Below are 16700 nucleotides of genomic sequence, written 5' to 3'. Positions count from 1 at the left end.
CTTCTGCTTTGCTTCTTTGCTTCCCCTTAAAAGTGATGTTCCTGTGGGTTTGTCTGTCTGTCCTTGTCCTTGTGGTGATCCTGGCATGGTGATGTGCTCTGCTTTGCGTTGTCTGTGCTCTCTTACCAGCGCACAAGTCAGTGGGGAGGATCTGAACACACCCAGGGGCAAGGAAGCCGAACTTTGAGGCCTGCGTCCCGTGCAGCCTCCCCACGAACTGCAGAAGGCATGTTCTGCACGGTCACCCGTAAGTGGCTCCCTCTCACTGTGTTCATTGTCGTATGAGAGCAGCCGTTAGGCCTTGGCTCCACCCTTGCTCTCTTTCCTCGGTCTGCTCCCTTCCCACCAACCAGGGTTCATGTCAGCGCACACCCGTCGTGCCCTGGCGAAGCTGGTGCTGTGAGTGATGTTTCCCATACAACTCAGGGGTCCCAGGTGGCTTACCCTGAGATGGTCATTTTAGGCACATAACAGTGTAGGAATGAAAAGTGGACTTCACTGATATTTAAATCTGTCAATTTCATTTTTTGTTAAGGTTTTCCCTGATGACTTTTTAGCAATTTAACAAATAAAACAAAATGGTCAGAATTGTCTTTAACTGTTTTATTAGTAGAGAAGAAGAAAGAAACAGAACCGTAATGGAAAACAGCTGAGGTTGGAGATTGAAGTTGGAAGCGAGGTAGCTGGGACGCGTGCCCTCCTGCTCTAGGAGGGTTGGGTTTTGAGGTAGAGGTGCAGAGTCGCTCTGCCCCGGGGACAGCTCCGTGTCGTGATAAAGCAGCTCTCCGTCATGCTTGAAGGACTAGGCATTTCAGAGCCTCGGGTACCACCCTGTGGTGGAGACCCAAGAGAGGTGATGAGCTTGGAGCAGAGGCCCAGGGGCCAGGACAACAGCCACATCATCGCTGGCCTCCTAAGCAGGGAGGAGGACACAGGGCCCCAGGATCCTGAAACAGCATAGCAAATGGTGGTTAGAAACATGGGCCAGAAGCCCTAGAGGCCTGTGTTCTAATCCTGCCTTCCCCTGCTTACTGCTAAACCTCGGACACGAGTTTCCTCATCTGTAAATATAGTTGTTTCTGTCTTAAAGGATCATGAGAATTAACTGAGGTTGTATATGAAAGCACTAGGCACAGCGCCTGGGACATGGTAAGTGCTCAGTAGATGTGGCTGTGATTTATAATGAGCGCTTGAAGAAAATGCAGGATCGGGAAGGAGAGGGCTGGGCTCACTGTAAAGTGCTACAGGCATGCCCCCGCTAGGGATTACGCATGGCTGTGGCTGCAGGGGTCATCTTTTAGATGTCCGCGTGAGAACCTCCGGGGTTTTTGCCTCTCGAGAGCAGTAAGTAGCAGCTGCTGTAAACCAGGTCAGAATTGTCTCATTGGTTAACCTGCCTTTTGGACTTTAATTCCTTGGTTTGCTCGTTGAATTCTGCCTCTGGCACATAAGGTATTCTTCTGCCTGGACTCAAGGGCACACTTAGTTGGCTCCCAGTCTGGAAGTGTCAGTTGGGGACTGATGACATGAGTGCCCAGCTGCGTGGTGGCCTGGGAGGAGACAGGTCCGGCAAGGGTAGGGGGCTGCACCAGCGCTGAAGCCACTTGGCCCTGTGTGCCAGTTTCTTACACCCACGGGTCTTTGTGCCAAGCACCATTATGCTCTTTTCCTTCAGCATGTACGGTGTACTGAGTCTGTCCCAGGCTCAGGTGCTGTGAGCCTGCAGCTCTCATCCTAGCTGCACATTCGTGCTTCCCAAGCTGTGGCATGAAACTTCCACTGCTCACAGCATGTAGTCTAATGCTGTCTATGCCGTGTCCTGTACTTTGAGGCACACAGCAAACTAGAGCGTGGCCTGAGGAAGGGTCCTGGGTACAAAGCGTCCAGCGCCATGTGCTGACTGCTACTGAATTGGCAAGAGGTAGAATGACTGTTTTGTGATCTTTCACAGTTGCCCTTGTGGAAGGGTTGGGCTTGCTCTTTTTGGGTCTGTTGGGCTGAACAAGGTCCGGTGGGTAGAAGCTCTAAAGAAGAGATTTCTGCATCGTTGGGAAGAACTCTATGGTCAGAGCTATATGTATCAGGACCAGTTTGGCACTGTCGGAGGAATTCAGGCATTGCCTGTGCGTTCTGTGGAATCTGGTAGAGGAGGCAGCATTTGATGGGTAGGGTGCCAGGGGTGATCGGTGATCCTGGGGAAGGACGCAAAACATCAGTGCCTGGGGAGGGCCCCCACATGCCCAGCCTTCAGGATAGGTGGGCCCGTAAGCCTCCCAGACAGCATCCTAATGCAGTCTGGCCCTGCCACAGGCCGTGCTCCTCACCACTGATGAGCGTGCTTCTGCTCCAGAGATGACCTGAACAGGAAGACAGCAATGTGAACAGCCTCAGGTCAGAGGGTGTGTGGCAGCAGAGAGGAGGGGATGTGCCGATTTGGGGAGAATCCTTGAATCCTTAATGTCAAGGAGAGCACAGCTCAGAGAAGATTCATGATTCCCCCAAGGCCTGGCAGGAGGCGGCAGCCACTGCCTTCCCCAGCAGGCGGAGCACAAGACTCCCAGGCCACTCCCCTGGGTATTGACAGTCCAGAGGCCTGTGCACATTTACATCTAAATGACAGCACCTAGCCTGGGGAAGGGCAGCTGCACACTGCCGCACTCTCTCCTTCCCAGGCCTTTGCCGCTCTTCTCCAGCTGGCTCTGTGGGTAGGCAGTGCAGGAATCACTGACTCAGACAAGGAGACCAAGGCCTTGCACATGTCACTACCCTCAGCCAGTCCTGCAGCCGGAGTCTTTGCCTCCCATCACCCTCATCTGGGAATCCTCAAAAGGCCAGCCTTTGAGCTCCCCTCTGTCCAACAGGACAGGAGGCATCACCTCAAAATCTTGCAGGCTGGTAGTGCTGCCACGGAGGACCGGTGTTCATCCTTGCTTCTCTGTGCCTTCCCATCTCCCCAGAGACGGGGAGCATCCCTAGCTCAGGTCTGCCTTCTGCCCTCAGTGGCCGTAACTGTCCCTTCCCCCCTACGATATACCACTGCCAGCAGCTGTCCAGAGCTCTGTGAGGTCATGATTCCATCATTGCTGGAGTGCTCAAGCAGAGATTGATAACTTGTATGGGAGGGGATGGCAGAGCTGATGTATGCATCAGATCAAGAATGGGACCAAGGGACCCCCCCATGCCCTTTCAACTCAGAAAGGGCTTCCTAGAGAGGTTGCAGGACAGGGACACAGGCTGACTTTCAACCAGAAAAAACCTTGGTTCAAAAGCTGGTACTGTCACTTTGGGCTGAGACAAGTCATCTCACAACTCAGGGGCTGGAAGGGCACCTAAGAGTCCCTTGATCTCGTCTGGCCTCCGTTTTATCAATAAGGTAGCAGCGATGCTGCTAGCCTCACAGGTTAGCAATTTAGCAGGTTCCCGCAGTAATTGTTGATCTATGGAATGGGTGTGCTTCCCCAAAAGACCACTTGGGGGCACCCTGTGAAAGGCTTTCCATCCTGGGCACTCTATCAGAGGCTGACTTCAGAGGGAAACTGAATGGGCCGGAGGAGAAACATGCCCATTTCTCCCCTCCCTCTGTTGGTCAAGGCTGGATAGGATCCCATCCCTGGCCTCTGCCACATTTCTGAGCACCACTCCCAGGCTGGCCCCCTGCCCTCTCTGCCCCAGCCCCCAGCTGTGGGAAAGCCAGTGTTTTCCCCACCAGGCCGGGCTCTGGGCCCAGGGCCTGTCAGCACACACAAGGCTGAGCTGATGTTAGGAGAAAATGCCTAAGAGGCCTGGCAGAGTGTGCCATTTCCCCACTAGGGAACCTGTCTGCCCACCCACTGCAGGGAAGAGAAGGAAGGCTGGGGGCCAGGCCTTACCAGGCAGAAACCTGGAAGGAAGACGGAAGCTCCTGCCCACCCATCAGCAAAGCCGAGAGAGCCCAGCTCCGCCCTGGGGGTTATGCATTCTCAGCACACCTTTCCCCGAGGATGTACGGACCCTCGAGGCGCCAGGACACAGATGGCTGAAAAGAGGCCCGCCTCTGGAGTTGCTCACAGCCTCATCACAAACCAGGGAGGTGTCACATTGGGCTGAACAAAGGTGACAAATCCTGAGTTTCAGAAGCCAAAGACAGTCCCAGGTATCATACTAAAAAGATACGAAGGAGGTAGAGAGCTGCCTGTAACCAACACCGCCAATCAGGCAGGAGAGTTGTTCGGAAGCCAGAGAGAGCCAAGAGATGGGTTTCTCCCTGCCCCAGCCTCACCCCACTAAACTGAGGCAGGGGGCAGATGAGAATAAAGCCTTTCTGGCCTGGGGCAGTCAGTAATGCAGGATGTTGGCAGGCCTCCAGGCCTCACACTGGGAAGGCCGACTCACTGCGGTCCAGGAAAGGTGCAGAGGAGCTGTGGGAGGTCTGGCATATCCAGAAGGCCTGGTATTTGGGGCTGAGGGCAGTTCAGAGTGACCCGTATGTACCAGGAACCCTCAGATGTAGCAGGAAAAGAAGCTTCTGACCGGAAACCACGGTGGAAGGAGAGGCCAGCACAGATGGGGCCATGGCAGAATTATGGAAGAGAGTTCTCCCTGGAGCAGGAGACCCACGGGGTCCAGAACAGAGGATGTCCAAGGAATGGGTGCCTCCCCCCACCCACCCAAACATGCTTCCCTGGCATTTGGGTGACCCCTCCTACACATTGAATGTGAGCCCCAGGGCCAGAGGAGGGGGAGATGAAAAGAAACAACCTTGAGGAGATTGAGTTTAAACTGTAGAGAATGAAAGTCCACTGAATTCACGTTCACTGGGAAATTGTTGGATTAAAATGGCTGCAGACAGATTAAATCAAGTCAGGAAACAAAGCTGTTTTGGTGAAGGTAAAAGCTTGTACTTGCTTCAGTTAGAAGAAAAGAAATCAGAGAAAGTGCTAGGGAATCCCAAGAACCAAGGATGAGAGGTGCTGTGGCCGGTGCCAGAGAGAGAAAGGAGAAGGTATTCCAGTAGAGGGAATAGACTTTGCAAAGGCACAGAAATCCAAGTGTGACCAGCCCTTCCGGAACCCGAGTGCACAGGGCAGACCTGGAGAATGCATTGGAGATGGGGATGAGAGGCAGGCAGGAGTGGGGTCTGGACCCAGGTGGGGCGACCGCAAGAGGATGTTAAACGTATAGGGAGAAAACTCAGCCCCTGGCGGCTGACTGGAGCGAGAGAGGAGGAGGCCAGTGCTCGCTCCTCCATTAAGCAAGCAGGTAATACTCGGTGCCGGCCCCTCCCTGTGGAGCTGACATTTCAGTGGGGGGTGAGGGAAAAGGGACAGATGTGTAAAGAGCCGAGCAGGAGCGTTCCAGATGAGGATCATGAGGAAAATAAAAGTGGGATGTGACAAAATGTGATGGGCTTGGGCTCATCAGAGAAGGCCTTTCTGAGGAGGTGACATTTTAGCTGAGACCTGAATGTAAGAGCAGCCGTGCAGAGAGAACAGCAGCAACAAAGGCCCTGAGGCAGGCATGAACTTGACAAGTTCAAGGAGCAGAGGAAAGGCCAGCACGTCTGGAGTATGTGAGTGAAAGCAGAGGGTGCAGGTGGCCCTTGTAGGCCGTGGGGAGGGAGGGGGGACATGACTGTAGGTGCAGTGGAAGGCCATTAGAGGGTTGTAAGCAGGAAGTTGATACATGAGGCTGTCCGGGTCAAGGACACTAGCCTTGCTGCCAGGCGCAGGCCTGGCACGTTCCAGGCTCAGAAGAACTCCCTGGGGATGATTTGGCAGCTCCAGCCCCAAATCTTCTATTTAAACAGAATCTGCCCCTCCTCTCTACCCTCCTGCCCTGCTTCTAAGTGCAGTTGCCTGGTTATTTGATCGCAGACCCCACCAAAGTGTGGGGTCCACAAAGGCAGGGTCTGTATCTACTTCACAGAGGTCTTCCCAGTGTCTGGCCTGGCACAGGGAGTGTTCATACACACTTGACAAGTACGCGTCTCCATCCCCTCAGTCCTGGAGTGTTTGCCCGGCTTCCTAACTGGTCCTTCTTCGGGCTCACCCTCTTCAGGCCATTCCCCAAGCTGCAGCCGGTCAGCCAACACGTTTCTATTGAGCTTTTATGATGTGTCAGACATACTCTAGCTCCTAGGGAGTACTATGGGCTGAACTGTGTCCCTCCCAAATTCTTGTGTTGAAGTCCTAACCCCCGGTACCTCAGAATGTAATCCTACTTGGAGATAGGGTCTTTACTGAGGTGATTAAGTTAAAATGGGGCCATTAGGGTGGGCTCTGATCCAGCATGACTGGTGTCCTTGTAAGAAGAGCAAGTTTGGACTCGGACTTGTACGGAGGGAAGGCAATGTGAAGCTGTGGGGAGAGGATGGTCACCTACAAGCCAAAGGGAGAGGCCTGGAATAGATCCTTCCCTCCCACCCCTACCAACTCCTCGATTTATCATTTCCAGAATGTGAGAAAACACATTTGTGTTGTGGAAGCCACCGAGCCTGTGGTACTCCTTTACTTCAGGTCGAGGAAACTGATACAGGGATAGAACAGAGCAAAAGACGAGGCCTTATCCTCATGGAGCTTATGTTCTGGTGAGAGAGACCGACAATAAATTTAAAATTTCAGAATCAAGGGCGCCTGGCTGGCTCAGTTGGTAGAGCATGTGATTCTTGCCCTCAGGGTCGTAAGTTCGAACCCCATGGTGGGTGGAGAGATTACTAAAAAATCTTTAAAAAGTAAAATTTCAGAATCAAGAACAGGATGACGTGAAGGAGTGAGCCTAGGGGACAAGGGCATGTCCTTGAGTGGGGGAGGAGGAAGGCCTCTGTGCAGGTGAAGCAGTCACGGAGGTCAGTGGGGGAGATGCGGAGCGCGCCAAGTGGCGAGTGCGCCAGGGCAGGGCCCCTGAGTGGGATCAGCAGAAGGCCAGGCTCACTGGAGTGCAGTAGGCAAGGGCAAGAGAGTGACTGTTGAAGCACGAGGTGGTCAGGGGCCAGTCACAGAAGGCCTTGAAGGCACGAGGTTTGGATTTATTCTGAGTGCAGTGAGAACTACTGGAAAACTGTTAAGCATGGTGTGACATTGCTGGATTTATGTTGCCTAAAGACCACTCTCGTGCCTCTGTGACATTCCAGAAGGCAAGCCGGGAAACCTGCGGGACACAGCTGCAGGGTCCAGGCAGAGAAGAGATGGAAACATAAATCCGACTGTCCCTTCTCCACTTACCCTCCCTAGGCGTCCCACCCCCTCCACCCCCGAGGTCTTCAGGCCCATATGTCTGCCCACCTGGGCCATCTACTTCAGGTAGGTGAGTGTCCCTCCCGGCCTTGATAAGTGCTCTCCAGGCCTACGGGGCCTTGTCCAGAAGGTGCTCAATTGACTTCAGGGATGGAAAAAGACCATATCATGAAGAAATTAGTGGATTAATCAGGAAGCTTGACACCAGAAGGGCCTTTAGATAGATGGTCCACCTGCTTCACCTTAGGCCTCAAGAGGAAAAGCATCTTGTTTAGGGGGACACTCAGTGGTCAGAGGGGGCACAGGAAAATGGAACTCACCAGACCAAAATGGTCCACAAGCATCCCCCCGAAATGAAATTCTGACCACCGCACTCGCAGGCTCTAACCCTTGACTGGCTTCCTGCCTCCAACAGCAGTATTTCCGTGAGGTCTGTGGACCTGCTATGCACCAAATTGTGTGTCTCCCCTCTCACCCCCCATCAAAATCCATGTGAAAGCCCTAACCCCCAATATGACTCAGAGATAAGGCCTTAAAGGAGGTAATAAAAGTTAAATGAGGTAATCAGGGTGGGGCCCTGATCCAGTAATACTGGTGTCCTTACAAGAGGAAGAGACACCAAGGGTGTGTGTGCACGGAGAAGGTGGCTGCCTGCAAGCCAGGAAGAAAGGCCAGGCCTCACCGGAAACCAACCATGCTGGCACCTTGAGTTTGGACTTCCAGCAGCCAGAACTGTGAGAAGATAGATTTCTGTTGTTTAAGCCACCCAGTCGGTGGTATTTCTGTTATGGCAGCCCCCGCGGCCTGATGCAGAACCCAGCTTCTGAACTGCCCAGTGCTCTTGTTAAATGTGCAAGCTTACAGACCCATCTGGCCCTCTAAAGCAGAATCTCTGGACGATGGACCCCAGGAATCCATGTTTTGAACAGGCTCCTGATGCTCACTGAAGTGTCCTCTCCCTGGGCTCTTGAGGGCAGTGAAGGCTGACTCCCCTGGAAGCCTCTGGCCACTAGCTCCTCTGATCACCAGCCTCCCTCTCTGTCCAAGAGGATTTCACATCTGGCCTCCAGGTGAACTGGCAAGCTCATTCTGCCAAGTTGCTTCGTTTCCTCACACTCTCCCTGAGCCCTCCAAGAGCCAAGACAGAGCAGGGCTAAATGTGAAGTCTGGAAACTCAGAGAAGTCAGATCTGAGCTCTGCCACGGAGAGAGAGCGCTCCACACAGTGGGACCCATCCCGACTCTGGGCAGATGTGGTAAGAACTGCAGGAAAGGGAGCTGAGCAAGCTGGGCGTGTGGGCAAGGGTTTCAAGCTGCAGAATCTCGTAGGGATGGGTATTCAGTTGTGTTTCTGCTTGGCTGCCGTGGAAGCAAGTTGAGAGCAAGCACCCTGTCTCACACAGCCACGTTCCCTCTACTCTCTTGGACATAATGGGCCGCGGTGATCTGTTCACGGCCCTCTGGCTGCTTTCAGCATTACTAAGAAGAGCCCTTCTAGTGGCTGGGGGCATAGTGTAAAAAACGTGAGACCCAGTCTGGCAGACAGATGTTCAGAGTCCAAGAACCCTGGGTTCCAAGTCTGCTTTCCCCACTCACCATCTGTGTGATGTGACCTCAGATAATCATGTTGTCTCGGAGAGTTTCCTCATCTGTAAAAGACAAGAGGGATAGTAATATTTCTTACACAGGCTTGTTTATGAAATCAAGTGAGGTCACCTCTATAAAGCCTCCAATGTCTGGCACTTAGTTAGCCTTCAATAAAAGTTAACTTATAGATTATTCCTTACAAAACAGGGATTTGTCCAGTGTGAAGGCCCTGCAAGAAGATACTGGTGAAAATCAAGCATAATAGACAACCCATCAGGAAGGACACACCCTCATCCAGTCCCACTAACAGGCATTTACTGAGCACCTACCTTCTGGTAACAGGCGGGTGCCTGTTGTTAGAACCGTGGAGAGGGGCTCAAGGCCTCCGTGCTGAAATGTCAGCTCCAGGAAGGGAGGACTTCTTGGTAGTCTTTGTATTGCCAGCGCCTAGGATGGGGGGAACACATAGTAGGTGCTCAGTAATTATGTGTTGAATGAATGGGATGAATCAATCAATAAATGAATGACTGGCCGTACAATCCTGTGGGCCTCTGACTCATTTTTAAGACCTTGAGCAAGTCCCTTAACTGCTCTGAGCTGCTGTTTCCCCACTTGTTAAGCCAGAGGTGTTTAACTCATCTCTTAGGTCCTGCCGAGCAGAATTAATAGAGAGTAACAGCAAGGATAGTAACTTCATGAGCATTGCTATGGGCCGAGCGCTGTTGTAAAACAAAAACAAAAACCGTAGGAGATAATAGTATTTTACCTCCACTTTATAGAAGGGAGACTGAGGCACTGAGAGGCAGGGAAGGCTCCCGGAGACGGGGGATTTAATCAGGTTTTGGAGCAAAGCCTGGGGATCAGACCGAGCAATGGAAAAGACCCATGGCCCAGGGGAGAAAGCCCTGTCCAGGGTGTTGCTGCGCGCGGTAGCTGAGAATTTAAGAGGGGCCAGCCCCTCCCCCGGCGTTTCCCTGACAACAGCCTCCGCACATGCGCTTCAAGCACCGGCGCCTGGGCGTGCGGCGGGCTCCGAAGCCGGATGCAAGCCGGGCGGAAGCAACCCGAGCGGGCTGGGCGGCGGGAGCGCGGGCTGGGCTTTTAAAGGGACAAGCTCCGCCCGGGCCCACTCGGCGACCGGACCTGCTGATGGTGAGGGGGGTGGCCCAGGAAGTCGGGATCGAGGCAGAGGAGAAGCAGGGCTGTGTAACACCGCCCCCCGCCCTGCCCCGAGATGACAAGGGAGGGGAGGGCTGTGTAAATGCCCCCCGGGGCAATAATGGGATAAGTATTCCTTAGGGAGCAATATGGGGAAGAAGAAACTATGGGATTGCTCCTTCTGGGTAATAAAAGGGAGACGGGGATTGTGTAACTCCCCAGGACTGTGAAAAGATGTTCAGGCTCCAATATCGCTAATGTGGATAAGGGTAGGGTGCCATAACTGATCCCCCGCCTCCGCCCCCGGCCCCCACCCCAAGGAGGGAGCTGGGGTTCCGAGGGAGAGTCAGAGAGCAGGTTGAGAGGGATCACAGGGTCCAGCTCGGGACAATTGCCGTCTCCCATCCCCTACTCAGCATTCTGCCATCTCCCTACCCCGTCCGGGCGCCCAGCCATGGCCAGACCACCCGCCCCGGGCTCGGTGATTGTTCCAGACTGGCACGAGAGCGCAGAGGGCAAGCAGTACCTGGCCTGCATCCTCCGCAAGAACCGCAGACGGGTGTTTGGTAAGTGCCCCCCAAGCCTGTCGCCTGTTACTCTCTGGTGAGAACAGTGTCACCTGTTGTTCCCTGGGGGGAAGCAAAGAAGTAGGGGGGTGAGGGCTTGCTTTGCTGCACCCCTCAGCCTTGGGGACCCCTGGAAGCCCTATCCCTGGGACCCCCACCCCCGAATCACCTTAGAGCTAATTCCATCATCAGAGCCAGGAACATGGAAACAGCCGAAACCCTGCCAAGAACCACAGTCACCAGAGAGGCTGTTGATTGAGTTCTCACCCCGTGCCAGGCCCTCTGCTGGGCACATTATACAACAGACTCCCAATTACCCTCAACAGTAGTACACCTTACAGACTTCTCCAAGATTCAGCCTGTGTAAGTAGAGGCAAGCCTCTTCTAGATCCTGCTGTCTCTAAGACAAGACATTCATGTTTCCCAGGATGAAGCCAACTCACCCAGGGTTGGGCTGACAGGTCAGCATAGGAGCCTGCATCTGCTGTGGGGGCTCAGCTCCGGCCAGAAGCAAAGCACCAGAAGGTTTAAGACCAGAGAGTGAGAGGGCAACCCACAACTTAGGACTTTCAGGTCCTAAGCCTATGGATGTATCATAATTTAAAAATTGTTTTCAAATTAAAAACGTTCATAAAGATCTTGATATATTGATTCTACTGAGTTTATTTATAGTAATTGAGAATATTTTTGCTGATATTTCTCCACCGAGGAAAGACTTAGGAAAAACCTTGCCTTTACACATGGGAAATCTAGAAACATGTGATTATAGTCTCAATAAAAACAATCTCATGCATCAAACTTTAAATAGAAGTAATTCGGTGTTATTTGGAGTGGGCCTTGGTGCAGCTCACAGAGCACAGGTTTTCTTAGCAGAGCTCATCCAGTGACCCTGCTTGTGTCTCAGGTCTCTGTAATGAGCGTAGAGAACCATGGAAGGCTGGCACTAAAAAGCTCTTAGAGTTGATGGGTCTGATGGGACAAGTGCAGGTTGACCTCTTGACCCACTTGGCTCCCTTCTTGTCCCAGGGCTGCTGGAGCGACCAGTGCTGCCCCCACCTGTAGCCATTGACACGGCCAGCTACAAGATCTTCGTGTCTGGGAAGAGTGGCGTGGGCAAGACGGCCCTGGTGGCCAAGCTGGCTGGCCTAGAGGTACCCGTGGTACACCATGAGACCACTGGTGAGTCCAGCCAGGGAGGCCTTTCTTGGGGTGGAGAGAGACTGGCCCTTGTCCCACCATTTACTCTGCAACCTTGGAAAGTCACTTCACTTCTCGGAGCCTACACTGGCTCCTCTGTTCAGCAGAGATAATAGTACCAAGCCCAAAGTACTAGAGATAGTACTGAGCTGGCCCAAGAGAGGTGCTCAGGGAGCACCACTCCTCCTTTCTTATTTCCTTCCACTGGCCAGCAGGTTGCAACATCGTCCAGTATCCAGTACCTTCGGGACTCCCTATACGTACAAGTGAAACTGCTTTGTCATGGCTAGGGCTAGGCATCTCCCCAGCAGACTGGAGGCTCACCTAGGGCAGGTCGATTTCTCCCATCAGACTGAGAATTCTCCCAGGTCAGCGACTACACCTTCCCTCTCAGGCTGCTGACCCACCAAAGACATGTCTTCTTCCTATTCCTTCCCGGTCCCCTACCCCTCTCCACCCTGCCTTCCCCATGCTGAATGGCTGACCCTCCCCAGGCATCCAGACCACCGTGGTATTTTGGCCAGCCAAGCTGCAGGCCAGCGACCGTGTTGTCATGTTCCGCTTTGAGTTCTGGGACTGTGGGGAGTCTGCACTCAAAAAGTTCGATCACATGCTGCCGGTGAGCAGGCCGGTGGGCCTGGGAGGGTCCGGGAGGAGCTGGTTGTCCGAGGTGGGCTTCTGAGTCGGAGTGCCTGAGCCCAGCCTGCCTGGTCTGCAGGAGCCAGATTTGGGCATGGGCTGAGGGTGCTGCCCCAGGTGGGAGAGCTCTGAGCTGGCAGTGGGGACTGGGCCTTTGGAAGGGGGGAGTGAGCTGAGACTTCTCAGGGCCTGTGGTTACAACCCTCACATCAGCCTCTCCATCCCCAGGCTTGCAAGGAGAAAACAGATGCTTTCCTCTTCCTGTTCTCCTTCACCGACCGTGCCTCCTTTGAAGACCTCCCTGGACAGCTGGCCCGAGTAGCAGGCGAGGCCCCTGGTGTTGTCAGGATGGTCATCGGCTCCAAGTATCCTTTGGGTGGCCCCTAGGACAGTCAGAGGCCACACTTGGCAAGGCATGGAGCAAGGGGATCAGGGACACTGCCTCTGCCCAGCTGTGGGGTCTAGTCCCATGGACTTTATCTTAAAGGCAGCAGGGGCCCTCTTCCCCCGCCACCAGCCCAGGGAGGAGGGCTAAGGCTGGGTGTGATGAGGCGGTAAGCAGAGGCACCCGGCCAGGCTCCTTGACCCTCCACCAGATTTGACCAGTACATGCACACAGATGTGCCCGAGCGGGACCTCACAGCTTTCCGGCAGGCCTGGGACCTGCCCCTCCTGCGGGTGAAGAGTGTGCCGGGGCGGCGGCTGGCAGATGGGCGCACACTGGATGGGCGGGCTGGGCTGGCCGACATTGCCCACGTGCTCAATGGCCTGGCGGAACAGCTGTGGCACCAGGACCAGGTGGCAGCTGGCCTGCTCCCCAACACCTCCGAGAACACCCCCAGCTGATCCCTACTGCCAACCCTCAGCTGACCCAAGGCAGAGGGCAGCACCCAGGTCCTCAGGCTGAGGCAGGAATATTGATCTCATCCTGAGGACCGGCCAGAGGGGCCTGTCGTGAGGATGGTGCCCCAGCAGTACCTTCCTTGCAGAATTCATGGCAGTGAGATGGGGGCACAAGGCTCTGTGGGTCAGTGGGCTGAGGGCATCTGGATGCCCCCTGGCCTTCTCCCTCTGACCTGGGGCGTCTAGGCTCTGAAAGCTGAGGAACTGTAGGGGCAGGGCCCCAGGGCTCAAGCTTCTCCAACGGCCTGCTGTCCTCCCCCTTTCTGCAGCACCCAGCGAGGGTGACTGGGAAGAGGGGGTGTCCCAGCCAGGCCCTGGACCTCAAGTGACTTCAATCAAGAGCCTATATTAGTTGAGGTAACACCATCTGCTGTACCAGATAAACCCTGAAATCACGGTGGCTTAACTCTTTGGAAGTTTTTTCCTTGCTCTGTCTCACTGCAGGTGGAAGTGAAAGGTGGGTCTGGGGGCTCTGCTGAATGAACTCATGCAGAGACCCTGAATCTGAGGTCTTTGACACATGGCTTCCCGGTTTGCCCTGGGACATCAACATCAGTAGGCGGACTGGGAATGAATGCAAGTGGAAGGTTACCCAGGAGGTTTCCATGGGCCTGGCCTCTGGCAGTGTGCTTTACTTCTGCCCACCTTCCATTGGCCAACACATAGTCACATGGTTACACGGAGCTGCAGGGCATGCTGGGAAATGTAGTCCACCATCATGTTCAGGAGGTAGGCCCTCTCTGTGCAGTACCTTTCTCCATCATGAAGGTGTCAGGCTAGGCTTAGGACAGGGGCCCCACCAACCTGGGGAATCAGAAAGCTCACTACACAGCGCCAGGGACTGGGCCAGGTGGGGTCAGAGTGAGTTGCCCTGTTGGGCAGCTCCGCCTTGGGGAAAGCCAGCAAGGGCAGGCGCAGGAAAGTGAGTGAGCTTGCACATTCTTGTGTCTCACCCCTGCCCCATCTTCCAGACACCGATGAAAGGCTAAAGTAGGGCGGGGGCGGGGGGGGGGGTTGGTGCTGATGAAGAGGGCCTTTATGCGTTCTGACACCCCCTGATGGTGGGCCAAGGCCTGGCGTGAGTCTGAGCCAGCTGGAAGGGCCTGGGGGAGCAGGTATGTGACCCCAAATGCCAGCTGACCCTTGGAGCCCCCTCTTGAGAAGTCAGCACCAGCAGCTCTGTACACCCCATCCTCAACATGCATGATCACATACCAGCACTTGTTCTAAAATGCTGCACTCCACACATTTACACACCCCCTGCTGGCATCTCACACTCCCAGGCACCCTGATTGCCTGCATGGCGTTTACCATGCCTGCCACCTGGGCACCACTACCCATGGGTTTGTCACCCCTTCCAGGGCCTAAAGGACTGATTTTAGCACCTTCTTACCCCCAGCTCCTGTTCAGAGCTGAGATCTGAGCTTATCCCATACCCCAGAGGAGGAATGTCCCTGGGCAGGACCCCATGCGTCACAGTGGCACAGCTGGTAGGCCAGCTCCACTCCTGGGCCATACACCTTTCCACTGTAGGCTTCAGCTCTGCTCCCGGGCAGTGGGTTCAGCCCGTTTTTCTCTGTTCTTAGCTCGAGTAGACCTTACCCCAGCAGGCAACAGCAACGCTTGGGAGTGGGACCCGGTGAAGGTAGCCTCTGGGCCTGAATGTGACCCCCCCACCCCCAGCTACAGGTGCCCGTGTTGTGAGCACCAGCTACCCCACGTCCAGCCAGTTATCTCTGGGCCTGAAGCTCCCCCAGAAAGGAAGCTTCTGCACCCTTCTTGGGCACCAGCTCTGCACCAGCAGGCCAGTTTTCTCCTGGTTAGCCCTGCTCCAGTCAGAGAATCACCCTGTCACCCTCCTTCACCCCAAACCAAGAAGTGAACAATTCCCTTTGCTGTTTTCCTGTGTAAGGACAAGGTGGGGAGGGTGGTGGGACTGGGACTTGGAGCCCAGCCGCCTGCCATCCCAGCCCCCACTTTCTCAGCCCCTGCGAGCCCTGCCCCTATGCCATTTCAGCCCACTGCTCCACAGTAGTGCAGAACTGGGAGCCCAAGGGAGGAAGGAACTGTGAACCATTATTGTAATGGCCAGTGGCTGGGACCGGGCAGGGTCACATGGAGAAGTGAGGAGCATGTGTAGACACACATGTGTGGATTCAGGCCAGCTTCGTGGGCCTGCCATGTGGGCAGTCCACAGGGTCCCACACTCAGAGGGGCCTTCCCACCCGGCTTAATGTCTGCTGTTGCCATATCGAAACTCTGGACACCACAAATTATGCGGCAGGTCGTGAAGGTGTTGTCCAGGGAGAGGGTCTGGGCTCCAGATAAAGCTCCCTCCCCTCTCAGGGCTCGGAGACAGAGGCCGCTTCAGTGAAGTGTCACAAGGCCACCAAGAAGTTGCCTTCTCCCCACTTTGGTGCCAAAAATTCCACCATTAGACCACAACAGCTCAAAGGCAAATACCTCTCCACTCACCCCACCCCCTCCATGGGCCCTGAGGCTCCCTGGAAGGAAGGGGTAGTGACTATGCCCCAGACTCATTCAGGGGTGGACCCTGACTTAGAAGGACCTTTGGGAAAAGGGTAGCCATGTTTGCTGCTCAGGGCCCTGGAGCCACTGAACTTTGGGGCTCTGGAGGGAAGCCTGTAGGAGAGGGACCATCTTCTCCTGAGGTGAGGGTGGGGGTGGGCTGTGCTGTGGCCCAACCCTGCTGCCTATCTTCCCAGACTCGGGACTTACCAGCCCCCTCTTTCTTCCCCAAACAGCCTCTCAAGGAGTCCTCTCAAGGGGCCTCTCAAGGAGACCCCCTTCCCTAGAGATGGGGAGTGCCGTGGACTGACCCAAATTTATACTTTGAAATCTGAATCCCTAATGCGACGGTATCTGAATCCCTAATGTGACGGTATTAGGGGCCTTTGGGAGGTGATTAGCTCTTGAGGGCAGAGCCTTATGCATGCTATTAGTGTTTTTATGAAACAGACCCCACAGAGCTCTGTAGCCCCTTCTACCCAATGAAGACGCAGGAAGTGCAGGCTATAAACTAGGAAGAGGGTCCTCAAGGACCTGCTGGTGCCTTGACCTTGGACTTGCCACCTTCGGAGCTGTGAGATACAGATTTCTGTTGTTTATAAGCCACCAGTCTGTGGTATTCTGCTATAGCAGCCTGAACAGAGAAACTGAGGTCCAGAGAGGGACAGGCATTTGCTCAAGGCTGCAGAGTCAGGAAGCAGCTCTGATGCTCTCAGCCCTAGGCACTCCCCTCCCTTGAACCATCCCCCCTACCCCCTAATGCTGTCTTGAGGTCCAGCCCCTCACAGGCCCTCTCCTGGTCCTCCCAGCTTTTCCAGCTGAGAAGCCTGGAGCTGCCTTTAGGAGGGAGAAATGCAGTGCTGGCACCTCCTTCCTCCCTTTCCTTCCCTTTTTCTCCTCCCCTCTCCCTT

At 54.6% G+C, this 16700-nt stretch overlaps 1 protein-coding gene and 1 long non-coding RNA gene across 3 annotated transcripts; one reads left to right on the top strand and one right to left on the bottom strand.

Annotated features, from left to right (window-relative positions):
* Positions 1-594: 594 nt before the first annotated feature.
* On the bottom strand, positions 595-9729 carry LOC113270456 (uncharacterized). Its single transcript, XR_003321841.4, has 4 exons — positions 9564-9729; positions 9127-9244; positions 8807-8859; positions 595-947 (listed from the first exon to the last, which is right to left on the bottom strand). It is a non-coding gene; the product is annotated as an uncharacterized LOC113270456 (long non-coding RNA).
* A 129-nt stretch (positions 9730-9858) lies between these two features.
* Positions 9859-13664, top strand: CPLANE2 (ciliogenesis and planar polarity effector complex subunit 2). 2 transcript variants are annotated; one of them, XM_057305442.1, is made up of 6 exons: positions 9859-9949; positions 10408-10521; positions 11548-11700; positions 12213-12337; positions 12586-12722; positions 12954-13664. In XM_057305442.1, the coding sequence occupies exons 2-6, from the start codon at positions 10410-10412 to the stop codon at positions 13201-13203; spliced, it is 777 nt and encodes a 258-aa protein (XP_057161425.1). In that variant the 5' UTR covers positions 9859-9949; positions 10408-10409; the 3' UTR covers positions 13204-13664. The 2 variants fall into 2 exon arrangements, with proteins under 2 accessions (XP_057161425.1, XP_026375535.1); XM_026519750.4 differs by having other exon boundaries at positions 10372-10521.
* The last annotated feature ends 3036 nt before the right edge of the window (positions 13665-16700 follow it).

The sequence above is a fragment of the Ursus arctos genome, unplaced genomic scaffold (genome assembly GCF_023065955.2).
Source record: "Ursus arctos isolate Adak ecotype North America unplaced genomic scaffold, UrsArc2.0 scaffold_32, whole genome shotgun sequence".
Lineage (NCBI taxonomy): Eukaryota > Metazoa > Chordata > Mammalia > Carnivora > Ursidae > Ursus > Ursus arctos.
This window is presented reverse-complemented; position numbering and strand designations above follow the sequence as displayed.

Excerpts from the sequence above, each read along its gene's own strand:
- CPLANE2 (XM_057305442.1), top strand. The coding sequence starts at position 10,410 with ATGGCCAGACCACCCGCCCCGGGCTCGGTGATTGTTCCAGACTGGCAC. Across the intron at positions 11,701-12,212 it reads GGTACACCATGAGACCACTG|GCATCCAGACCACCGTGGTA; the intron begins GTGAGTCCAGCC and ends GACCCTCCCCAG. Across the intron at positions 12,723-12,953 it reads AGGATGGTCATCGGCTCCAA|ATTTGACCAGTACATGCACA; the intron begins GTATCCTTTGGG and ends ACCCTCCACCAG.